This window comes from Dryobates pubescens, chromosome 14 (assembly GCF_014839835.1).
Source record: "Dryobates pubescens isolate bDryPub1 chromosome 14, bDryPub1.pri, whole genome shotgun sequence".
Taxonomy (NCBI): domain Eukaryota; kingdom Metazoa; phylum Chordata; class Aves; order Piciformes; family Picidae; genus Dryobates; species Dryobates pubescens.
This window is the reverse complement of record NC_071625.1, coordinates 4,296,495-4,320,756: the sequence shown is the minus strand read 5'-3', so window position 1 is coordinate 4,320,756 and position 24,262 is coordinate 4,296,495. Positions and strand designations below refer to the sequence as shown.

The 24,262-nt window shown below is 62.7% G+C and overlaps 2 protein-coding genes across 3 annotated transcripts in view; one reads left to right on the top strand and one right to left on the bottom strand.

Moving 5' to 3' along the window:
* Window positions 1-16,452, bottom strand: part of BOP1 (BOP1 ribosomal biogenesis factor) — a 50,836-nt gene extending 34,384 nt beyond the window's left edge. The window contains exons 1-3 of the mRNA XM_054167499.1: window positions 16,323-16,452; window positions 15,318-15,491; window positions 10,967-11,077 (exon numbers count right to left, since the gene is read on the bottom strand). Coding sequence (XP_054023474.1) covers window positions 10,967-11,077; window positions 15,318-15,491; window positions 16,323-16,331 — 294 coding nt within the window. The 5' untranslated portion in view covers window positions 16,332-16,452. The remainder of the gene's footprint in view (window positions 1-10,966; window positions 11,078-15,317; window positions 15,492-16,322) is intronic.
* A 438-nt stretch (window positions 16,453-16,890) lies between these two features.
* The window catches only part of HSF1 (heat shock transcription factor 1), a 34,563-nt gene continuing 27,191 nt past the window's right edge, over window positions 16,891-24,262 (top strand). For both annotated transcript variants that reach the window (XM_054167489.1, XM_054167488.1), the window contains exons 1-3: window positions 16,891-17,256; window positions 20,524-20,632; window positions 23,390-23,526. In XM_054167489.1, the coding sequence (XP_054023464.1) occupies window positions 17,131-17,256; window positions 20,524-20,632; window positions 23,390-23,526 (372 nt within the window). In that variant the 5' untranslated portion in view covers window positions 16,891-17,130. The remainder of the gene's footprint in view (window positions 17,257-20,523; window positions 20,633-23,389; window positions 23,527-24,262) is intronic.

Below are 24,262 nucleotides of genomic sequence, written 5' to 3'. Positions count from 1 at the left end.
CCTCCTGCAGCCCTCCATGATTTATGGGGAGATGTTTCCTTTAGCAGAACCAGCTGCTGGTGGCCTTCCTGCCGCGGGGGCACCCGGCACTGCACCTGGAGAGGGGCTCTTGGGTCACACCAACCCCCCCAAAACTGCTCCTGCTGGGGGACAGCAGCTGGGAAAGGACCTGAGGCTGGTGGCAGCGGATGGAGAGGAGCCACCATGTGCCCAGCTGGCCAAGAAGGCTACCAGCAGCCAGGATGTGGAAGGAAAGCAGACTGTCCTCTCCTGGGCATTGCCAGTCTGTCCCAGACCCTAGCAGGTAGAGATCTGGGGAACTCAGGCAGAGGAACCATGGAGTGGGTTGGGGTGGAAGAGACCTTTGGGATCATGGATTCCAACCAGTGACCCAGCACTGCCAGGGCAGCACCACACCATGGCCCTCAGCACCACAGCTCCACAGCTTGGAAACCCCTCCAGGGATGGGGAACTCCAACACTGCCCTGGGCAGCCTGGGCCAGGCCTGCACAAGCCTCAGAAATTGTTCCTCATGGCCAACCCCAACCTCCCCTGGAGCAACCTGAGGCTGCTTCCTCCTGGCCCAATACTTGGCACAAGAGCTCTCAGCCCCAGCTGGCTGCAGCCTCCTCTCAAGGACTTGCAGAGAGCCACAAGGTCTCCCCTCAGCCTCCTTTGCTCCAGGCTCAGCACCCCCAGGTGCTCCTCACAAGTTCCCCAGACCCTTCCCCAGCTCCCTTGCCCTTTCCTGAACACTTCCAGCCCCTCAAGGTCCTTCTTGGAGTCAGGGGCCCAAAGCAGAGCCCAGCACTCAAGGGGTGGCCTCCCCAGTGCTGTCCCTCCTGCCAAGCTTCCCCTGGAGAAGGGAACCAGCCAGACCCAGGTGGGCTCTGTTCCCCAGCTGGTTTCCATCATGCCCAGCAAACCCCTCCCAGATCCATCTGGGATCAGAGCTCAGGATGAAAGCAAAACCCTGCAGGAGCAGAACAAGGGCTGGTGGGTCTGGCAGAGCCTTTCTCCAGCCCCTTGGACACGCACCTGCATGGTCCCCCCCTTCCCCCAGTCCTGCTCCCCAGTCCAAGAGAGGATTAACTGGAGCAGCAGGAGCAGCAGAGATCCAACTCCTGCAGCTCCCGGGGCCCTGCCAAGAAGCGCGCGCAGGAGCCTCCATGTCAGCACTCCCCCAGCGCAGGGGAACGTGGACAGCTGGCTGAGAAGGGATTTCCTGACAGCAGCAGGGGGATCAGAGCTGGGATCACCAGTGGGATACAACTAATGGATCACCACCAGCATGGTGACCACCAGCTTGAGAGCTGTGGGGCCCTCATGAGCTTCAACAAGGGCAAGGTCACGAACGTGGGTTGGGGCAACGTCCTGGGGTCAGTCCAGGCTGCAAAGTGGAGGAGGTCTTGGGGGGCTGGTGGGTGAGAAGCTGCAGATGAGGTGGAAGCAGGTGGAGGAATGGTGGATCCTGCCCCTCTGCCTCCACACTGCTGAGACTCCACCTGCAGTGCTGGGGCCAGCTCTGAAGCCCTCAGCACAGGAGGGACGTGGATGTGGTGGAGTGGGGCCAGAGGACGCCACGGCAATGATGGGAGGGCTGGAAGCCCTCTGCTGTGAGGCCAGGCTGAGAGTTGGGAGAGCTCCAACACACTTTCTGGTGGCCCTGCAGGACTTCAAGGGGGCTCCTGGAAAGCTGTGGAGTGACTTTCACCAGAAGGTGATATGGTGGGCCCGGGGGTGCTGGGTTTGAACTGGAAGAGGGAGATGGAGCCTGGAGCTGAGGCAGAAATCCTGCACTGGGAGGGTGTGGAGAGCCTGGCCCAGGCTGCCCAGGGAGGTGGGAGATGGCCCAGCCCTGGAACCATCCCAGGTCAGCTTGGCTGGGGCTGTGAGCAACCTGCTGTGGCTGGAGATGTCCCTGCTGAGTGCAGGCCTTGGACTGTGTGACCCTTGAAGGTCCCTTCCCACTCAAGCCAGTCAGCCATTCCATGAACTCTCTCTTTGGTAGCCAAGGCCAAGCTCTGGAGAACCCTGAGGAGGTGCAACCCTCAGGCAGCACCTTGGGAAGGATGGGAGGAGCTGGGACATTTTGGAAGCCCCCTGGAGGGGCAGAATGGAAAGAGGTTGGATCACTGTAAAGCTCCTTGGAAGAAGGATGGAAGGAGGCTGGACCCTTGGAAAGGGCAGGATGGAAGGAGGAGGGGATCCTGGGGAAGCCTTTGAAGGGGCAGGATGGAGTGAGGCAGGATGGAAAGAGGTCAGATCCTTGGGAAGCCCCTTGGAGGAACAGGATGAAAGGAAGTGGGGCACTTGGGAAGCCCCTTGGAAAGGCAGGATGGAGTGAGGCAGGATGGAAGGAGGTCAGATCCTTGGGAAGCCCCTTGGAGGGTCAAGATGGAAGGAGCTTGGATCCTCAGGAAGCCCCTGATGGGGTCAGGACGGAAGGTGGTGGGATGGAAGGAGCTTGGATCCTCAGGAAGCCCCCAAGAGAGATAGGATGGAAGGATCTGTGACCCCCAGGAAGCCCCCTGGTGGGTCAGGCTGCTGCTAGAGACCACTGGAGCCGATGCCCTGGGAAGGCCAGGGGCTGCTCCCCCATCCCCAGGCTGGCACAGGTGTGCTGGGGAGAGCCTCCGCAGCCGCCGGGGAAAGCGACGCCGGCCGAGGCCCCAGACGGGACACGGCGGTGGCGGTGTGGGGGCAGGAGAAGAAGGGGGCTGAGGGTGGGTTTGCTCCCCCCCCAGGAGCCATCAGAAGCCGGAGGAGCTTTGACCGTGAGTGATTTTCAAGCCGCCGCCGCCGGCGGTGTCCGTCGGGAAGAGGCACAAAGAAGGGAACGCGTCGGAGCTCGGGAAACCTGAGCCGGCCGCTGGCTGCCAGCTGACATCTGGGGTGGGATGAGGAGGAGACGAGGAGATGAGGAGGGGACGCGCTCGGGGGCTGAAGGAGGGGGGCCGAGGCGAGGCCAAGCGCGGCGGCAGCTGCGGCTCCGGTAGCAGCCGTCAGGAAGCTCTTGGCCGCGGCAGCAAAAGCGGCGGCGTGGCTGGGCGCCGACACCCAGCGCCGAGCGCGGCCCCGCACGCTCCCTGCGCGGCCCCGGGGCACGCCGAGGGCTGGCCCCCGGCCACGCTGCGTGGGATCCACCGGGCTGCCCGGGCTGGAACAGCCCCCGAGGGATGCAGAGCCCTGAAAGGTGACCCCGAGGTGCCTCCCGACTCGGGAGAACACCAAAGCTGGGTCCCGAGGTGCCTCCCGACTCGGGAGAACACCAAAGCTGGGTCCCGAGGTGCCTCCAGCCTTGGGAGAACACCAAAGCTGGGTCCCGAGGTGCCTCCCGCCTTGGGAGAACACCAAAGCTGGATCCCGAGGTGCCTCCTGCCTCTGGGGAACACCAAAGCTGGGTCCCGAGGTGCCTCCTGCCTCTGGGGAACACCAAAGCTGGATCCTGAGGTGCCTCCTGCCTCTGGGGAACACCAAAGCTGGATCCCGAGGTGCCTCCTGCCTCTGGGGAACACCAAAGCTGGGTCCCGAGGTGCCTCCTGCCTCTGGGGAACACCAAAGCTGGATCCCGAGGTGCCTCCTGCCTCTGGGGAACACCAAAGCTGGGTCCCGAGGTGCCTCCTGCCTTGGGAGAACACCAAAGCTGGGTCCCGAGGTGCCTCCTGCCTCTGGGGAACACCAAAGCTGGGTCCCGAGGTGCCTCCTGCCTCTGGGGAACACCAAAGCTGGATCCCGAGGTGCCTCCCGACTCGGGAGAACACCAAAGCTGGATCCCGAGGTGCCTCCCGACTCTGGGGAACACCAAAGCTGGATCCCGAGGTGCCTCCTGCCTCTGGGGAACACCAAAGCTGGGTCCCGAGGTGCCTCCAGCCTTGGGAGAACACCAAAGCTGGGTCCCGAGGTGCCTCCTGCCTTGGGAGAACACCAAAGCTGGGTCCCGAGGTGCCTCCTGCCTCTGGGGAACACCAAAGCTGGATCCCCAGGTGCCTCCTGCCTTGGGAGAACACCAAAGCTGGATCCCCAGGTGCCTCCTGCCTCTGGGGAACACCAAAGCTGGGTCCCGAGGTCCCCACTCCACAGTGTGCCTCTCGGGAAGCCCAGGGTGTTTGTGCCAGTTTGGAGTCACCCAGCCCTTCCCACCAGCCCTGACTGCCTGGAAGCTCCTCCAGCCTTGCCAGCTGCAGAGAGCTCCATGCTGGCCACAGATCTGAGCTGTGGGCTCCACCCAGCTGACGTCTGCTCAGAGGAATCCTCCCAGGCCACTTGGCAGATCCCTCGGGAGCCCGGGGCTGGCATCCGAGCCTCTGTCTGCAGAGAGCTCCTGGATATAAACAGAGCAGGGAACCATGGGATGGGTTGGGGTGGAAGAGACCTCTGAGCTCCTGGAGTCCAACCAGTGACCCAGCACTGCCAGGGCAGCACCACACCATGGCCCTCAGCACCACAGCTCCAGGGCTTGCAAAGCCCTGCAGGGATGTGGACTCCAACACTGCCCTGGGCAGCCTGGGCCAGGCCTGCACAAGCCTCAGGGTCTCCCCTCAGCCTCCTTTGCTCCAGGCTCCTCAAGCTCACATCCCTCAGCTCCTCCTCATGAGTTTTTCAAACCCTTCTTGTCCTCTAGAACTCTAAATCTCATCTAGAACCTCCTTGAGGTTCCCTGGAGCATGAGCTTGGCCCTCAAAGAGAGAGTTTATGGGATGGCTGACTGGTTTGGGTGGGAAGGGACCTTCAAGGGTCACACAGTCCAACCCCTGCACTCAGCAGGGACATCTCCAACCAGGCTGCTCACAGCCCCAACCAAGCTGACCTGGGATGGTCCCAGGGCTGGGCCATCTCCCACCTCTCTGGGCAGCCTGGGCCAGGCTCTCCACACCCTCCCAGTGCAGGATTTCTGCCTCAGCTCCAGGCTCCATCTCCCTCTTCCAGTTCAAAACCAGCACCCCTGGGCCTGGCCCCACAGGACCTGCTGGAAAGTCCCACCTCAGTATGCAGGTACTGGGAGTCCTGTGCCCATGAACTGGTGACACTGGGATGAGGACTGGATGCTGTCACCAGGGGTGGAAAATTGTCCCTGTCACCAAGCACCAGCCCTGTCCACTGAACTGGGCAGCAAACATCTGCTGGGCAGGCCCCAGCTGGAGAAGCTTCCCTGGGCTGGAGCTGGAGCCCAGGACTCACAACCCCCCCCCACACCCACACCAGTCCTCAGCCTGGTGGCCAAGCAGCTTCCTCTGCACGTTCTCCAGTACCAGCAGCAGAGCCTGATGAGGTGGGACATTGGAACTGCAGCCAGCTCAGCTCTGGAGTGTCCCCAGGTCCCTCTGCTCCAGCAGCAGGGAGGCCAAGGGCAGGAACCTGAGCTTGGGCCAGTGACCCAGTATGGGGGCAGGGACCCCAACATTGCAGCAGGGACCCAGTATGGGGACAGTGACTCCAGCATCAGGGCAGGGACTCCAGGATGAGGACAAGAATGAACATAGGAGGAAGGTATCCCCTGGGAGGGTGGTGAGACCCTGGCCCAGGTTGCCCAGATAGGTGGTGGAGGCCCCATCCCTGAAGACATTCAAGGACAACCTGCTCTAGTTAGAGATGTCCCTGCTGACTGCAGGGGGTTGGACATAGTGACCTCCAAGGGTGCCTTCCAAGCCAACCCATGCCATGGTTCTGTGGGCACGAGGGTGGGCACATGGATGAGCTTAAGGTCTTCTCCAACATAAATGACTCTAGGATGCTATGGGCACAAGGATGGGCATTAGGAGCAATCCTGCACTGGGAGGGTGTGGAGAGCCTGGCCCAGGCTGCCCAGAGAGGTGGGAGATGGCCCAGCCCTGGAACCATCCCAGGTCAGCCTGGTTGGGGCTGAGCCACCTGCTGTGGTTGGAGATGTCCCTGCTGAGTGCAGGGCTTGGACTGTGTGAGCCTTGCAGGTCCCTTCCCATCCAAACCAGTCCATGATTGCACCATGCTATGGGCACAAGGCTGGGCAGCAGGGTCCCTGCAGCAGCCTGGGGTGCAGTGTGGGGCAGGGCTGGAGGAGCCCCAGCAGCAGCAGCAGCAGCAGGTCCCGGGCGGTGGCAGGGGCTGGGGAAGCGCAGCCGGCACGAGGAGCAGATGGAAATCCAATAAAAGCTCCAAAAAAACCCAGAAGCAGGAAAATTTCCACTCCCCAGGCTTTGGTTCCTTGGCTGCTCCTCGGGTCAGGTCCTGCTGCTGCTGATGTCATTCCTTCCAGAAGGAAAAAGCTCTTCCTGCTCAGCCAGGTCCTCCAGGAGCGCTTGGAGCGGCCAAAAACCCAAACCAGGCTTTGGGGACCCTGGTGCTGGCACCTGGGGGGCTGGGGGGGGGAGGGAAGGGGGAGGGGGAAGGAAGGGAGTTCTGCACCTTCTGCTCCCCACTGCCTCAGATGGGCCTCTAGGTATTCCTCAGCCTGACGTGGGGAGAGCCCCAGTGCAAGGACAACCTCAACCCCAGGAGTGAACCCCAAAGCCAGGAACAAATCCCAAACCTACCAGAGAACCTCAGAGTCAGGAAAGAACCCCAACACTAGGGGAGAACCCCAACCCAGGGAGAGAGCCCCAACCCTAGGGGTGAACCCCAAAGCCAGCAGAGAGCCCCCACCCTAGGAGAGAACCTCAAAGCCAGCAGAGAACCTCGAAGCCAGCAGAGAGCCCCCAGCCCAAGGCCAGGAGCCAGCATGGGGCCAGGGCTGGCTGAGTGCTGGTGCTCCAGCAGCTCCATCCCAGGTTCCTGCAGCTCCAGCAGATGGAACCTGCCCCTGCTGGCTGCAGATTGAGCCCTGGGCCAGTGCCCTGGCAGCTGCTGCTGCTTCTCCCCCTGGTCGAGCCCCAAGGATGGGCACCGAGCCCCCAGCTGCAGGTGCAGGGATGGGCCCTAAGCCTCCCACCTCATTCCTGGGGAGCAGGGGCACGGAGCGAAGCTTGGGACCCACTGAGTCTTTGGGAGACCTTCTGGTGGCCTTCAAGGGGGCTCCAGCAGAGCTAGGGAGGGACCTCCATCAGGAGGTGGTATGGTGGGACCAGGGGTGCTAGGATTGAACGGGAAGAGGGAGATGGAGCCTGGAACTGAGGAAGAAATCCTGCACTGGGAGGGTGTGGAGAGCCTGGCCCAGGCTGCCCAGGGAGGTGGGAGATGGCCCAGCCCTGGGACCACCCCAGGTCAGCTTGGTTGGGGCTGTGAGCAACCTGCTGTGGGTGGAGATGCTCCTGAAGGCTGCAGGGCTTGGACTTGGTGACCTTTGGAGGTCCCTTCTCACCCGACCCAGTGCCTGATTCCATGAAGGAGCAGCAGCTGAGATCAGCCTTCGCCAGGAGACCCAAAGCGAGGACCACCTTTGGCAGTGGCACTTAAATAGGCTGAGCTGGGTCTGGCTGGAGAGATCATCACCCCCAGCACCACATCACTCCCCCAGCACCACAACCCCCTCCCTCCCCACCTGCAGCCAGGTGTGAAGCAGCTCCTGGACACTTCGCCCTCTGCCCTTTACCCTGTCCACGCAGCCGCCCTGCTCTGGGAGGCCTCGCCGGCCAGCAGCCCCGCTGCCCCGAGCACAGCCCAGGAGCCTCGCCGGGAGGCGGCTCTGGGCCCAGGCTTTGATCCCCACAGCCCTGGGAGCCTGTGCTGGAGCTGCAGAGGCTGGAGAGCTCCAGCTGCTCTTCTCATCGAGCCGGCGGCCGTGAGCCGTGGCGGCGGCGGGCGGCGGCGGCCGCGCGCGGAAGCCCGGCCGGCTGCGTGGGGCGCGAGGCCCTCTCCTGCCATTTCCCTTCCCAACCTGAGGCCTTTTCATCTTGTCAAGGCTCTCCCCCCTCGGTGCCTTCAACATCCTGTTGTTGTGTCCTCTCAGCCTCCACTCGGGCCTCCGCAGGACACAAATCTTCTCCTTTCACATCTCCTCAGCTGCAGATCTCCCCCCCAGGGCCACCAATTATCCCCCTCATCCATCTCTGGAGCTCCTTTGTCTGTTCAAGATGGAATAATGGAAATGGGGCATGGAGCTGCAGCTGGAGGACCTCAGCCACCTCTAACCACGCTTCTGAAGCTTCCCTTCTCCCCTCCCACTGCCGGCTCCTTCCCGAGGCCGAGCGCAGGAGCAGCTCCTTCCCGGAGCCATCCCGAGGAATCAGCCACCCATAGATCTTGGGAGCCCAGGAGCCATGCAAGGAGAAGGGCAGAGAAGGGCAAGGGAGCTGGGGAAGGGTCTGGAGAACTTGTGAGGAGCACCTGGGGGTGCTGAGCCTGGAGCAAAGGAGGCTGAGGGGAGACCTTGTGGCTCTCTGCAAGTCCCTGAGAGGAGGCTGCAGCCAGCTGGGGCTGAGAGCTCTTGTGCCAAGCATTGTGCCGAGAGGAAGAAGCCTCAGGTTGCCCCAGGGGAGGCTGGGGTTGGAACCATTTCTGCCCCTTGAGGCTTGTGCAGGCCTGGCCCAGGCTGCCCAGGGCAGTGCTGGAGTCCCTGGAGGGGTTTCCCAGCTGTGGTGCTGAGGGCCATGGTTTGGGGGTGCCCTGGCAGTGCTGGGTCAGTGGTTGGACTCCGGGAGCTTGGAGGCCTCTTCCAACCTTAACAATTCTATGTCTCCATGATAGTAAAGGAGGAGATTCAGGCAGATCTAAGCAGGACATTTTTGACCCTGAGGGTGAGGAGAGCCTGCCCCAGGCTGCCCAGAGAGGTGGGAGATGGCCCAGCCCTGGGACCACCCCAGGTCAGCTTGGTTGGGACTGTGAGCAACCTGCTGTGGCTGGAGATGCCCCTGCTGAGGGCAGGGCTTGGACTGGAGGAGCTCTGGAGGTGCCTCCAACCCAAACCAGTCTGAGATTCCATGATTGAAAAGCTGTGGTGCCGAGGGCCTGGTGCGCGGCGGTGCCGAGGGCCCCGGCGGCGCGGTGACCTGGCCACGCTGGGTCAGGGGTTGGCCTCCACGCTCTCCATCCCTCCCACAGCCCGCGGCCCCCGCAGGCCCAGCAGCTCCCGGCCCGGCAGCCGGAGCAGGAGGGAGGCGCAGGGCCGGGAGCCGGCGGTGGCCGGCGGCCAGCAGCCTCCATCCATTATCCCAACATCTGGAATTGTCATCGCCGGAGGAGGAAACGCCACCAAACAAAGCCCCAACTGCTTCCTCCCGCCCAGGCCCCACCATTCATCTCCTGCGGCCCGGCCAGGGGCAGCCGGCAGGCTGCTGGGGGGGCTGGAGCCGGGGTGAGCTCCCCACCCTCACCACCACGCTCACGCTGCCCAGGCTGACTCTCTCCTGAAGGGCCCTGCTGCGCCCCCCTCGACCCCACGCCAGGAAACCACCTGGAGTTGTTGTGTCTGGGGTGGGAGTGGGGCTGGGCACAGGGCCAGCAGGACGCAGGAGTGGAGCTGGGACGGGGCACGGCTCTGGGCTGTGGCTGGGGGCATGGCAGGGGAGGGGACAGGTGGAGATGAGCAGGCAGGGACACAGGGGGCAGAGGTGGCACGGGATGAGCTAGGACACCAGGAGTGCCAGGGGTGGCACTGAACAGAACCAGGACACCAGGAGCGCCAGGGGTGGTGTGGGATGGACTGGGACACCAGATGGTCCTGGGACTCTGGCACAAGGTGGTCCTGGGACACTGGCATTAGATGGTCCTGGGACACCAGGAGTGCCAGGGGTGGCACAGGATGGAACCAGGACAGCAGGAGTGCCAGGGGTGGTGTGGGATGGACTGGGACACCGGATGGTTCTGGGACTCTGGCACAGGGTGGTCCTGGGACACTGGCATTAGATGGTCCTGGGACACCAGGAGTGCCAGGGGTGGCACTGCATGGTCCTGGGACACTGGCCATGCCAAACAGCACCAAGTCTACTCCTAATCCATGTCCCTCAACACAAGGTCTACAAGATCATTGAGTCCAACAATCAAACCAACACCACCAAGTCCACTCCTGGACTGGAGGAGGAGCAGACACAGCCCTCACAGCACCAGCAGCTGTGACCCTAAACCTTCTGGGCCATCCATGACACCAAAGCACTCTCCTGAAGCTGGCTGAGCAGCCAGGTCCCGCTCAGAACCATTCTACCTCTCAAGTCACAACGTTCCCACCTTAGCCACAGCAGTTCCAGGCTGGCCAGGAGCCCCTGTTGAGCTCTTGGAGCACCTCAGCACTCCTTCAGCAAGGCCCAGGTCTCCACCTGCCTGCCCAGGCGGCGCGTGCTGTGCGCTGGCTCCTGCTCAGCTCCCCCAGAGGAGACAGCCTGAAAATTCCACCCACCCAAGGCCCAGGAGGTTCCTCCAAGCACTTCTCCAAGTCCTGTCCAAGGCCACCAAGTTCCCCTTCAGCTGAACTGAGGTCAGAGAACCAAATCCAAACGCCCCCACAGCCCTTGGCAGCGCCCCTGGCCCGGGGCTCTGCCGGCGCGCCGCCAGCCGCGCTGATCCGTTTCCCAGACCGGCCAAAGCTCTGCCTGGAGCCACCCAAGCCTGCAGCCACCTTGCTGCCCAGATCCTCTGCACCTTCTCCAGCCCTTCTCGCCACACCAAACCCAAGCAGGCTCCCTCTGAGAGCCCAGAACACCAAACACAGCCCCACCAGCCACAAGTGAAGCTCCACCACCTTGCAGCCAGCTGAAGAAACCTTCTCCTGACCCTGGCTGAGCACAGGCAGAGCCTGTGGGACCTCTAGGATGGGTGGAAGGAGGTTCTTCCCACAGAGGAAGCCTTGTCCTACCCAAAGTGGACTTGGTAGATCCTTTCAGATGCTCCAAGCACTGCCCTCAAGCAGCACAACCTCTCCAGGTCTCCCCAAAAGCTCTCAGCTGGTGCCTCTGACCTTCTCCACCAGCAGCCCACACAAAGCCCTTTCAAGGACAACATTGCTTGACCACATCTCCTCCCTTCAATGGCACCAAGAAGCCAACATGGAGAAGCAAAATCTACCACCTTCATCTACACAGCCCTGTATGAAGGATGAGAAGGCTGCAGTGGGTCCTACCTCTTCATCTGAGCTGTCCTCTTCATACTCGTTCTGAGCAAGCAGAACATCCTGATCCTTCAGCACCGAGTCGTCCTCCAAGGCTTTGCTCTTCCTGGGAGTCCCTCTGGCCTGAAAGAGAAGAAAACAGAGGTCAGAAGAATCCCATCAAGTGAACTTTGGGTCCTCATGGCCAGCCTCAGCCTCCCCTGGGGCAACCAGAGGCTGCTTCCTCTTGGCACAATGCTTGGCACAAGCAAGAGCTCTCAGCCCCAGCTGGCTGCAGCCTCCTCTCAGGGACTTGTAGAGCCACAAGGTCTCCCCTCAGCCTCCTTTGCTGCAGGCTCCACACCCCCAGCTCCCTCAGCTGCTCCTCACAAGTTCCCCAGACCCTTCCCCAGCTGCCTTGTCCTCCTCTGGACACCTCCAGCCCCTCAAGGTCCTTCTGGGAGTCAGGGGCCCAGAGCTGAGCCCAGCACTCCAGAGGTGACCTCCCCAGTGTCCCCAGCCCAGGGGCACCATCCCTGCCCTGCTCCTGCTGCCCACCCTGAGGCCAGGCTGCTGGTGGCCTTCTTGCCCCTCAAGGGACTCTCTGGCTCCTCTCCAGCTGCTGCCACCAACCCTCCAGGGCCTTTCCCACAAGGGACTCTCCAGCCCCTCTGCCCCCAGCCTGGAGCCTCCCTGGCCTTGGTGGGACTCAAGGACAGGACCTGGCACTTGGCCTTGGCCAAGCTCATCCCTTTGGCCTCACCCAGCCAGCCTGGACTGGGCCCTCTGGAGAGCTCTCCTGCCCCATGACAACCTTGTGGACTCCTCAATGGAGGTTTAAATGCCTCCTCAGACACAACCTGAGAGCTCAAACCTCTCTGGAGAGGCTCAAACCCCTCTGGAGAAGCTCAGATCCCTCCACAGACCCCTCAAACACCTCTGGAGAACCTCAGATTCACCTGGAGCACCCTCAAATGCTTCTGGAGAGCCCCAACCCCTCCCTGGGGAACCTTCCTGCCCATAGCAACCCTGGGGGCACCAGGAGGAAGGGGTCAAGTGCCCCCTCAGGCAGGAGCTGGGGGCTCAGCCGGGCGCTGACCCGCTGCGTGGGCTCCTTCCCTGGCAAGATCTTCTCCTGGAGGAGAAGGGAAGGATAACGAGAAGAAGAAGAGGGGGTGGAGGGAGGACAACCTGGCTCAGTCAGGGGGGGGCTTATGGGAGGATTTGGGGAATGAAATGGGAAAAGCAGCTCCAGCAAGGTCCCCTCCTGGGAGCAGTAAAGTCCACACGGTGTGTGATCACCTTCTGCAGCCGGTGGGGAAGGAGGTGGGAGAGGGGAAGGAGGTGGGACAGGGGGGGGATGGAAAATCCCAAGCCACCAGGGGGATGAGGTTACTCCAAAAACAAAGGGATATTAAAAATTGGGGAAGAAAAGGGGGGAAAAAAAGCTTGCAGATAAGTTTCTTTCCAGGTTTTTGGCTCTCTGATGTCGCTGGAGTTGAGTTTCGACCTTCCCCTCATTCCTTCCCCCCCCTGCTCCTCTCCTCTCCTTCCTCCCCCTCCTCCTCCTCCTCCTCCTTCTCCTCTCTCCTGCTGCCACGCTGAGGATCCTGCCTCGTAAATCCCCGAGCTGCTGGAGCTACCAGCTGCTGCTGTCCTCAGGAAGTGGTGTGGAGGAGCTCCAGCAGCTCCAGCTGACGCGCAGCGAGCCATGAGCTCACCCCAGATCGCAGCCAGGAGATCCCACTCGGCTGGCACGGCTCAAGGCCAGCCCCCAAGGTGGCCATCAGCAGGTCTGGGAGGAAAACGGAGACCCAGGAGCTGCCCAGCTCCTGGAATTTGCTGTGGCAGCTGGCACAAGCCAGGATTCTCACCCAGGAGCTCCACCTTGGCTGGCAGGTCAGCACACCAGACCCCAGCGTGGCCATCAGCAGCGTCAAACCCTTCAGGAACCCTTTGGGCCCTGAGCAACCTGCTCTGTGGCATGGGTTGGAGGGACCTTCAAAGGGCACCAAGTCCAACCCCCTGCACTCAGCAGGGACATCTCCAGCCACAGCAGGTTGCTCACAGCCCCAACCAAGCTGACCTGGGATGGTTCCAGGGCTGGGCCATCTCCCACCTCCCTGGGCAGCCTGGGCCAGGCTCTCCACACCCTCCCAGGGCAGGATTTCTGCCTCAGCTCCAGGCTCCATCTCCCTCTTCCAGTTCAAACCCAGCACCCCTGGGCCCACCACAACACCTCCTGATGGAGGTCCCTCCCCAGCTCTCCTGGAGCCCCCTGGAAGTCCTGCAAGGCCACCAGAAGGTCTCCCTGGAGCCATCTCCTCCCCAGACTGAGCACCCCCAACTCTCTCAGCCTGGTTCCAGCCCTCCCATCATTGCTGTGGCCTCCTCTGGCCCCACTCCACCAGGTCCATAGGACTCCAGAGCTGGACTTCAGGTGGGATCTCCCAAGCACAGAGCAGAGGGACAGAATCCACCAACCCTCAATCCTGGTGCCACCTGGCAGGGGGCTCCTGAAGGAGCTGATGACTCCATGATTCAAGCTCTCCAGGTGCAATCTGGAGTGGTGGGACTGAGCTCCAGGAGAGTGGTGGGACCTGATGACCTTAACAGTCTTCAACTTCAGCAGCTCTAGGATTCTCTGATCCCTGCAGGAAGGGAAGAGTTAAGTCCCTTCCTTGATGCCTCCTTGATGCCCCCAGGACATTCCCTCCTGGGACACCACCAGAACAGCTCTGAAGGATTTTCCTGGATTAGAGAAGGAGAAAATCCAACCTTTTCAACCCCTAAGTTGGAGAGTTGGCCACCAAGATGTTCCCTGGGGCCTCCACGGAGCAGAGGCGGCCAGCTCTGGAGCTGCCAAGGAAGCAGGAGCAGCTTGTGGACCTCTGGAAGTCATTAGGAGGAAATCCAAGCCAGCAAGGACAACCTAATGTTTAGAGAGCCCCACGGAGCTCCAGGAGCTGCTGACAGGCAGCTGGTGGGAGCTGGTGACCTTTCTGGCTCCTGCAGCCCCTCAAGGAGCTGGGACAACACAACTCAGCTCAGCACCTTCCTGCTCCAGCAGGATTCACACCTTGTGGGGAGCCAGCGCGGAGTCACAGCTCACTGCTGCTGGCTTCTGGAGGAGAGAGGGGTGGGCAGAGACCTTCATGGGGGAGTGAGGCACCAAAGGGTTGGAACCATGGAATCATGGATGGGTTGGGCTGAAAGAGACCTCTGAGCTCCTGGAGTCCAGCCAGTGACCCAGCACTGCCAGGGCAGCACCAAACCATGGCCCTCAGCACCACAGCTCCATGGCTCTGAGACCCCTCCAGGGATGGGGACTCCAACACTGCCCTGGGCAGCCTGGGCCAGGCCTGCACAAACCTCAAGGGGCAGAAATTCTTCCTCATGGCCAACCTCAACCTCCCCTGGGGCAACTTGAGGCTGCTTCCTCTTGGCCCAATGCTTGGCACAAGAGCTCTCAGCCCCCCCTGGCTGCAGCCTCCTCTCAGGGACTTGCAGAGAGCCACAAGGTCTCCCCTCAGCCTCCTTAGCTCCAGGCTCCACACCCCCAGCTCCCTCAGCTGCTCCTCACAAGCTCTACAGACCCTTCTTCTTCTTCTCCACACCCATTCCCAGATTACTTGCCCTTCTCTGGATACCTCCAGCCCCTCAAGGTCCTTCCAGGGGTCAGAGGCCCAGAGCTGACCCCACCTCACTGGATAGAACAGAATTAACCAGTTGGAAGAGACCTTTGAGACCATCAAGTCCAACCTATCACCCAACACCATCTAATCAACTAAACCATAGCACCAAGCACCCCAGACAGGCTCTTCCTCCAGTGATGGTGACTCCACCACCTCCCTGGGCAGCACATTCCCATGGCCAATCTCTCTTTCTGGGAAGAACTTCTTCCTAACATTCAGCCTAAACCTCCCCTGGTGCAGCTTGAGACTGTGTCCTCTAAATCTCCAAGGATCTCCTCCTTGGTCCTCCATTCCAGCTTCCTAAAAGCAGCTTCTAGGAGAGTGCTGCAGATGAGGTACAGGATGGTGACAGACACAGGGACTGGGGACACAGGCACTGGAGATGGGAACAGAGGGGCCTGGGGGACACAGGCACTGGAGATGGGAACAGAGGGGCCTGGGGGACACAGGCACTGGAGATGGGAACAGAGGGGCCTGGGGGACACAGGCACTGGAGATGGGAACAGAGGGGCCTGGGGGACACAGGCACTGGAGATGGGAACAGAGGGGCCTGGGGGACACAGGCACTGGGTCACTGGGGACACAGACATGGAGCCTGGGACACAGGGGTCCCAATCCTTCACCCCACAAAGCAGTGTTTCCCAGTACTCCCCCAGTTCAGACACTGGGCAGAGTGGTGCCAGCCTTACCTGGATCTGGGGTGACTCAGTGCCACTGGAGCCTTCATCCTCCTCCTCCTCCTCCGAGCTGTCACTGCCCGAGTCCTCCAGCCCCGAGTAGACACTCTCCTCACTCTCCTCCTCTTCACTGTCCCATGGCTCCTCCTCACTCTTCCCAGGGGGATGCTTCCCAGTGGGACTCAACTGGAAGTGAACAAGGAATGGGGGTGTCAGGATGGTCAGGATGGTGCTGGCAGCTCACAGAGGGACTGCACAGCCCAATATAGCCCAGGCTGAATGCCCCAGCACTGACAGGGGCCTACTAGGACAGAGATGGGTCCCACTGGGAACAGACTGAGCCCCATCACAGCTGCTTTGGGCCACAACAGGAGCAGGCTGGAGCCTACTGGGGTGATACAGGGCCCCAGTGGGACCTGACTGGGCACCATCAGAAGCACCCTGGACCACAACAGGTCCATACTGGGCCCCACTAGGAACAGACTGGGTCCTTTATGGCCTAGGCTGAAGCCTACAGAACTGCCAAGGCCCTATGGGAACAGAGATGGGCCCCACCGGGACCAGACTGGACCCCCATCTGAACGGGTTTGTACCCCAGAGGGCACAGAGTGGGCCCCGTATGGCTCAGGCCGAACCCCACAGCACTACCAGGGCCCCACCGGGACCAGGCTGGGCCCCATCAGAGCCTGGTGGGACGCCAACGGGACCAGACTGGGCTGTACCGGGCCCGGCCCAGGCTCTACCAGAACCACTCCCGGCGCCACTGGGACCGAACTGGAAGCAGACCGGGCCCTGCCGAGGCTCTCCCGGAACCACTCTGGGGCCACTGCTACCAGACCGGGATCAGAGCGGGCACTCCCGGGACCGACCCGGGCTGTACGGGGACGGCTCCGGGCGGCAGAAGGACCAAGCCAGGAGCCAAGCGGGCCGGGCCCAGGCCTCTGCAGGCGCAGCCCGACCCCCGAGCCCCCCGAGCCCCTTCACGCGCCGTCTCCATGGCAACGCCGCGCGCCCCACCTGCTCCATGGCTCCGTCCGCGTGCGCCGCCACCGCCGCCACCCACGTGATCCAGGGGCGAGGTCAGAGGTCACAGCAAAGCCCCGCCCCCTCCGGAAGCGGCCTTTCCGCCCGCCCCTCCCGCTCCCTAGCCGCACCCAGACACCGCTACGGGGCAAAGGGGACCGTGAGGGGGGAGCAGTGTCGGTCCCAGTGGTTTGCGAGGGGCAATCTGGGCAGGGGGTCCAGGGGCAACGGCAAGGAACTGCGCATGCCGGAAGGTCGCACGCACAGCCCGCAGCCGCCCCGGCGAGGGCGGGTTGGACACTGCGCGCGCGCACGGCACCGCCCGCACGGCCACGCCTCCCAGCCGACCGGCACACGCGCGTTAGCGGCCACCTGGCTGCCGGAGGCGCATGCGCACGACCATCGGTGGCGCTACTAGAGGCAAGACGCATGCGGACGGGGAACGCCCGCACGTAGGCGTGGCCACGTGCGCATCGCCCCCAATAGGGAGAAGGAGGCAGGTCCCCGGCCCGCTGAGGGGGCGGGTTCTGCGCATGCGCGCTGCGCCCCCGCGCCTGGGGGGCTTGTCTCGGAGGCGGCCCAAGATGGCGGCGGCCATGCTGGGCCCCGGGGGTTGCAGTGCGCAAGCAGCGGCCCGGCCCCGCCGCGCCGGTCACCGCCGGTACTAAGCTCTTCATTACCCGCCCGCCGTAACCCCCAAGTGGTGGCGGTTTCTAGAGGAGGGGAGAACGGGCACCGGCTTGCCGCGGCCCTGCCCCCGGAGGGGGGAGGCCTGAGGGCTGAAGCAGCGGCCGCTGCCGTCATGGAGGGGCCTGGAGCGGCGGCGGTGGGCGCTAGTCCCGGGGGCAGTAACGTGCCCGCTTTCCTCGCCAAGCTGTGGACCCTGGTGGAGGATCCAGACACCGACTCGCTTATCTGCTGGAGCCCGGTGAGTCCCGCTGAGGGGGACGAGGCTACCGAGGCCTCGGGGCCTGGATGCTCGCTGCCGGTTAGCCGGGCCCTGAGGCCTCGGCCCGGGCTCTTTCCCGATGTGTCACAACAGCACAGCAGGTCTCTGTCACTCTCCAGGCCTCACCGGTCGCTGCTGCCCGCTCCTAATTAAAGGTGTTGCCTCTTTTCCCAGTGTTTATCCCGCCCCTGCACCTCATTAGCCCAGCGCCGTAGTTCCCCCGAGGGCAGTGAGCCATCCCGGGCTCTTAAGGGATAAAAACCAGCGTCCAGAGGCTCCTCCGACAGTTTCCATGGCAAGAGGAGCAAAGCTGCGTTGTTGGAACCCTTGAGCTCTGTCCCTCTCTGTGCTGGACTGTGTCGTTCAGCTCTCCCTTTCCCATCGATTCCAGCCGATCTGAGGGGTTAATGGTTGTTTAGAGTACCATAAAACCCAGAGCCAAATGCCCCAAGCTGCTCGTTGAAGGTGGGAAAATCTCCTGTGCTCCCCTGGAATCAAAGACAAGAAGATTTTGTGCTGCTTTGTTCTTCACCTGGCAAAGAGTTGGGTGGAAATCACTCCTTGGGAGGCCTTGATTGTTGTTTTCACCTCAGTAAAACCTTGGCAGAGCCTTGGACATGATGTCCCACAGCATCCTCCTGGAGAAATTCCTGCCTTGAGTAGCTGGGGAGATGCTCTGGGTTAAAATCTGGCCCAAAGAGAGATGGGGAATGGAGTAAAGTCCCAGGTGGTGGCTGGGCACAGCTGGTTTGCTCTGGGCTCAGCACTGGGGACAGCTCTCTTTGAGGTCTCTGTCCATGATCTGGATGAGGGTGTGGAGGCACCTTCAGGAAATTTGGAAGTGACAGCAGGTTGAGGGGCAGTGTAGAGCTGCTGCAGGAGTTGGAGGCTCTCCAGAGGGGTGTGAGACTCTCCTGAGGGACCTGGCCAGGCTGGCTGGGTGAGGCCAATGGGATGAGCTTAACCAAGGCCCAGTGCCAGGTCCTGCCCTCGGGTCCCACCAAGGCCAGGAAGGCTCCAGGCTGGGGGCAGAGGGGCTGGAAAGTGCCTGGGGGGAAAGGCCCTGGGGGGCTGGTGGCAGCAGCTGGAGAGGAGCCAGAGAGTGAGTGCCCAGGTGGCCAAGAAGGCTACCAGCAGCCTGGCCTGGAGCAGCCCCAGGCTGGGCAGCAGGAGCAGGGCAGGGATGGTGCCCCTGGGCTGGGGAGGCCACCCCTGGAGTGCTGGGCTCAGCTTTGAGCCCCTGACTCCCAGAAGGACCTTGAGGGGCTGGAGGTGTCCAGAGGAGGGCAGGGGAGCTGGGGAAGGGTCTGGAGAAGAAGGAGAGGGGTTTGGAGGACTTGTGAGGAGCAGCTGAGGGAGCTGGGGGTGTGGAGGCTGCAGCGAAGGAGGCTGAGGGGAGACCTTGTGGCTCTCTGCAAGCCCCTGAGAGGAGGCTGCAGCCAGGGGGGGCTGAGATGTGTTGAGCCAAGAGGAAGCAGCCTCAGGTTGGGTTCCTTGCTCCTAATCTCAACCCCTTAGGATATCTCAGTAGCACCCCAAGGTTCCCAGGCTTGATTAGCAGAAGTGTTTGGATCTTCTTTGGCTCCTGGAGCAGACAGGCCTTGGCTGCTGGGTGGTGACTTGCAGGGTGAGAGTTAGGTGCTGGCATCTCCCTGGCCAGAGAGATAAGCAGGGGGGGAAGCTGCAGCTGAGCAGCCACCACCAGAGCTTCAGGGAAATATTCCCAGCTCCTGCTTTCATCTTGGGCCTCATCAGCCTTCTCCTTTCATCATCTCCAACTCCTCTGAGCTCCTGGCGTCCAACCACTGACCCAGCACTGCCAGGGCACCCCCAAACCATGGCCCTCAGCACCACAGCTCCAGGGCTTGCAAACCCCTCCAGGGATGGGGACTCCAGCACTGCCCTGGGCAGCCTGGGCCAGGCCTGCACAAGCCTCAAGGGGCAGAAATTCTTCCTCATGGCCAACCTCAACCTCCCCTGGGGCAACCTGAGGCTGCTTCCTCTTGGCCCAATGCTTGGCACAAGAGCCCTCAGCCCCAGCTGGCTGCAGCCTCCTCTCAGGGACTTGCAGAGCCACAAGGTCTCCCCTCAGCCTCCTTTGCTGCAGGCTCCACACCCCCAGCTCCCTCAGCTGCTCCTCACAAGGTCCCCAGACCCTTCCCCAGCTCCATTGGTGTCCTCTGGACACCTCCAGCCCCTCAAGGTCCTTCTTGGAGTTGGGCCCCAAAGCTGAGCCCAGCACTCAAGGTGAGCACACTGAGGTGCAAAGCCACCACAATTGGCCAGCAAGACCTCCACCCCATGCTGCTGCTCAGCAGAGGATGATCAGTGTGGTGCTGTCTCCATGCAGTCATGTTCCAGGCTCTGTTGATGCTGCTGGACAGTGGGAGGGGAGCAGAATCCACAGCAGCTCAGGCTCTCTGCACAGCCAGAGGTCATCTCCCAGGAGGTCACTGCTGAGGTCCTCCCCACCACTTGGGAAGTTCCTCTCTGCTCAAGTCTCCTGCTGCGTGCAGCAAGAGGCTGCAGAGGCCTGGGGGCTTCACTCCTGCTGTGCAGGAGGCAGCATTCCCCTTCCTCCTCTGCCCAGGGAGCAAAGTGCTCAGGCTGCTGAGGTGTTGTGTGGACAGCCTGCAACAGAAGTCAGTTCCTGTGATTCCTTGGTCCCTTCTTCCAAGGAACAAGCATGGTGCCAAGAGGAATTTGGCTCAGGTTGCCCCAGGGGAGGTTGGGGTTGGCCACGAGGAGCAATTTCTGCCCCTTGAGGCTTGTGCAGGCCTGGCCCAGGCTGCCCAGGGCAGTGCTGGAGTCCCCATCCCTGGAGGGCTTTCCAAGCTGTGGTGCTGGGGGCCATGGTTCGGGGGTGCCCTGGCAGTGCTGGCTCACTGGGTGGGCACTCCAGGAGCTCAAAGGTCTTCTCCAGCCTTCATGGTTCTCTGCTTCTGTTCCATGCCTCAGTAGCCAACAGCTGAGCTTTGTGGTGGCTCTTAGCTCCTGTGCTTCCAAATGGAGCCATGGGCAGTCACCCTGGAGCTGGGGGATGTCATGGAGGTCCTCCTGGGAGCTTGCCCTGCTCAGAGGGCTCCAGCTTCCCCCCCAGCCCTCACTGCTGCTGAGGCCCCGCGGGAGGTGGAGGTGGCCGGCTTCACCCCTGGCTCTTCCCCTTGGGAGGCCAGGAGGGGGGTGGATTCTGTGTGTCAGCGTGGGGGGTGGCTGACGGTCTCCTGTTGTGTTGTTCTTTGCCAGAGTGGCAGCAGCTTCCACGTCTTTGACCAAGGCCAGTTTGCCAAGGAGGTTCTTCCCAAGTACTTCAAGCACAGCAACATGGCCAGCTTCGTGCGGCAGCTCAACATGTGTGAGTACCTCCCGGCCCCCAGCCCCACAGCTCCTGCCCAGCCCAGCGCCCCCGCCCAAGCTCACGCTCCCTGTGGGGCAGGTGGCTCTCAGCTGGGGCCAGCTGGCAGCTGGGCAAGGCTTGGCTCCAGGACAGTGCACGGTGGCTGAAGCTCGGCTGAAGGGAGCAGCACCGCCCAAGCCTGAAAGCTTCTGCTGGCCGGCTTCAGGCTCCTGGGCTCCTCTCAGCCCAGCTGGGAGGGGGCAGTGGGGTGAGGCTGACCAAGGCCAAGTGCTGCGCCCTGCCCTTGGGTCCCACTAAGGCCTGGCCTGGAGCAGCCCCAGGCTGGGCAGCAGGAACAGGGAAGGGATGGTGCCCCTGGACTGGGGCACTGGGAAGGCCACCCCTGGAGTGCTGGGCTCAGCTTTGAGCCTCTGACTTCAGGAAGGACCTTGAGAGGCTGCAGGTGTCCAGAGGAGGGTGAGAAGGCTGGGGAAGGGTCTGGAGAACTTGTGAGGAACAGCTGAGGGGCCTGGGGCTGTGGAGCCTGCAGCAAAGGAGGCTGAGGGGAGACCTTGTGGCTCTCTGCAAGTCCCTGAGAGGAGGCTGCAGCCAGGGGGCGCTGAGAGCTCTTGAGCCAAGAGGAAGTGGCCTCAGGTTGCCTCAGGGGAGGTTGAGGTTGGCCATGAGGAAGAATTTCTGCCCCTTGAGGCTTGTGCAGGCCTGGCCCAGGCTGCCCAGGGCAGTGCTGGGGTCCCCATCCCTGGAGGGGTTTCCAGGCCCTGGAGCTGTGCTGAGGGCCACGGTGTGGTGCTGCCCTGGCAGTGCTGGCTCACTGGTTGGACTCCAGGAGCTTGAAGGCCTCTTCCCATCCCATCCCATCCCATCCCATCCCATCCCATCCCATCCCATCCCATCCCATCCCATCCCTTCCCATCCCTTCCCATCCCTTCCCATCCCTTCCCATCCCTTCCCATCCCTTTCCATCCCTTCCCATCCCTTCCCATCCCTTTCCATCCCTTTCCATCCCTTCCCATCCCTTCCCATCCCATCCCATCCCATCCCATCCCATCCCATCCCATCCCATCCCATCCCATCCCTTCCCATCCCATCCCATCCCATCCCATCCCATCCCATCCCATCCCATCCCATCCCATCCCATCCCATCCCTTCCCATCCCATCCCATCCCATCCCATCCCATCCCATCCCATCCCATCCCATCCTTCTCTGTCTCTTTCCCCTCACTCACTCTCCTGATCTTTTCACCCTCTCCCTTTGACCTTTCTCTGCCTCCATCCCTGAGGTTTCTCTGCCTGTCCACCGCTCCCCTGAGCTGCTGATTATCCCCCAGCCATCGCTTCCCGCCGCGCTTCCCCCCGCGCTTCCCCCCGCGCTTCCCCCCGCGCTTCCCCCCGCGCTTCCCCCCGCGCTTCCCGCCGCGCTTCCCGCCGCGCTTCCCGCCGCGCTTCCCGCCGCGCTTCCCGCCGCGCTTCCCGCCGCGCTTCCCGCCGCGCTTCCTGCACTTCCCGCCGCGCTTCCTGCCGTGCTTCCTGCACTTCACGCCGTGCTTCCCGCCGCGCTTCCTGCACTTCCCGCCGCGCTTCCTGCCGTGCTTCCTGCACTTCCCGCCGTGCTTCCCGCCGCGCATCCTGCACTTCCCGCCGCGCTTCCCGCCGCGCTTCCTGCCGCGCTTCCTGCACTTCCCGCCGTGCTTCCCGCTGCGCATCCTGCACTTCCCGCCACGCTTCCCGCCACGCTTCCCGCCACGCTTCCCGCCACGCTTCCCGCCACGCTTCCCGCCACGCTTCCCGCCGTGCTTCCCGACGCGCTTCCTGCACTTCCCTCCGTGCTTCCCGCGCTTCCCGCCACGCTTCCCGCCACAGGCAGCGGCAGAATGGCTTCTCTCAGCCCAGCCCCTCAGCTCCAGCTGGGACTGGGGCTCCAGATGTGGCTGGCAGGAGCCATTCCCACCCAGGTGTCCTTGTCTCCCCGCCCTGCCCTGGGGCACGGTCGGCGCTGCAGGGCGGAGAGGGCCTCCGGCTGCCCCCAGCTCAGCCTGCCTGATTGCACCACCAGAGGGTGACCTTGCTCCAGGAAGCTTCTGGGGGGGTTCACACCCTAGCTGTGGGCCCCCCCCAGCCCTATGGTATCCCAGCTCAGCTCCCAGCCCTTTGATCTGTTCCCAGGGGCTTCCAGGGGGCCTTGAGGGCATCTGAAGGCTTTGGAGCAGAGCTTCTGCATACCCTGGGCTGTGCCATTCCACATCCCTCCTGCTGTCCCATCCTCCCACATCCCTCCTGCTGTCCTCACCTCCTTTTTCCTTCCTGGTGTCCCCCTGTCCCTCCTCTTCCCCCATTTGCCTCCTGCTATGGTGTCCCTCCCCATCCTTCCTGGTGTCCCCCAGCTTTCCCTCCTGATGTCCCCATCCCTCCACCATCATCCCTCTTGACTGCCACTGTCCCTCCTCAGCCCCCTTTCCCTCCTGGTTCCCCCACACACACTCCATCCTTCCTTCTGTCCTTCCTTGGCCCCCCACTTTCCCTTTCCCCCCTTCCCTTCCCTTCCTTTCCCCCTGGAGAAGCCTCTTCCAGCAGCCCTTGCAGAGAGGCCACCCCCAGGCTTCAGAGGAGCAGGTCCTGGTCCCACAGCTCAGGTGTGGGGTGAGGTCTGGCAGCAGGGCAGCAGTGCTGGGACAGAGGAGGGTCACTGGTGGAGGCTTCTCCCCTCTGCAGCTGGCCTGCAGGCTCTGAGCCCTCCCCCTGGCCTCTCCCCCGCAGATGGCTTCCGGAAGGTGGTGCACATCGAGCAGGGAGGCCTGGTGAAGCCCGAGAAGGATGACACAGAGTTCCAGCACCCCTACTTCATCCGGGGCCAGGAGCACCTCCTGGAGAGCATCAAGAGGAAAGTCACCAGTGTGAGTCCTGCTCCTGCTGGGGCAGCCCTTGGGCAGCAGATGGCTGAGCCCAGAGCCACCACCCTGCTGGAAGGGCTGAGGGGCACTGCTGGAAGGGCTGAGGGGCACTGCTGGAAGGGCTGAGGAAGGGCTGAGGGGCACTGCTGGAAGGGCTGAGGAAGGGCTGAGGGGCACTGCTGGAAGGGCTGAGGAAGGACTGAGGGGCACTGCTGGAAGGGCTGAGGAAGGACTGAGGGGCACTGCTGAAAGGGCTGAGGAAGGGCTGAGGGACACTGCTGGAAGGGCTGAGGAAGGGCTGAGGGGCACTGCTGAAAGGGCTGAGGGGCACTGCTGGAAGGGCTGAGGAAGGGCTGAGGGGCACTGCTGGAAGGGCTGAGGGGCACTGCTGGAAGGGCTGAGGGGCACTGCTGGAAGGGCTGAGGAAGGACTGAGGGGCACTGCTGGAAGGGCTGAGGAAGGACTGAGGGGCACTGCTGAAAGGGCTGAGGAAGGGCTGAGGGACACTGCTGGAAGGGCTGAGGAAGGGCTGAGGGGCACTGCTGGAAGGGCTGAGGGGCACTGCTGGAAGGGCTGAGGAAGGGCTGAGGGGCACTGCTGGAAGGGCTGAGGGGCACTGCTGGAAGGGCTGAGGAAGGGCTGAGGGGCACTGCTGGAAGGGCTGAGGGGCACTGCTGGAAGGGCTGAGGAAGGGCTGAGGGGCACTGCTGGAAGGGCTGAGGAAGGGCTGAGGGGCACT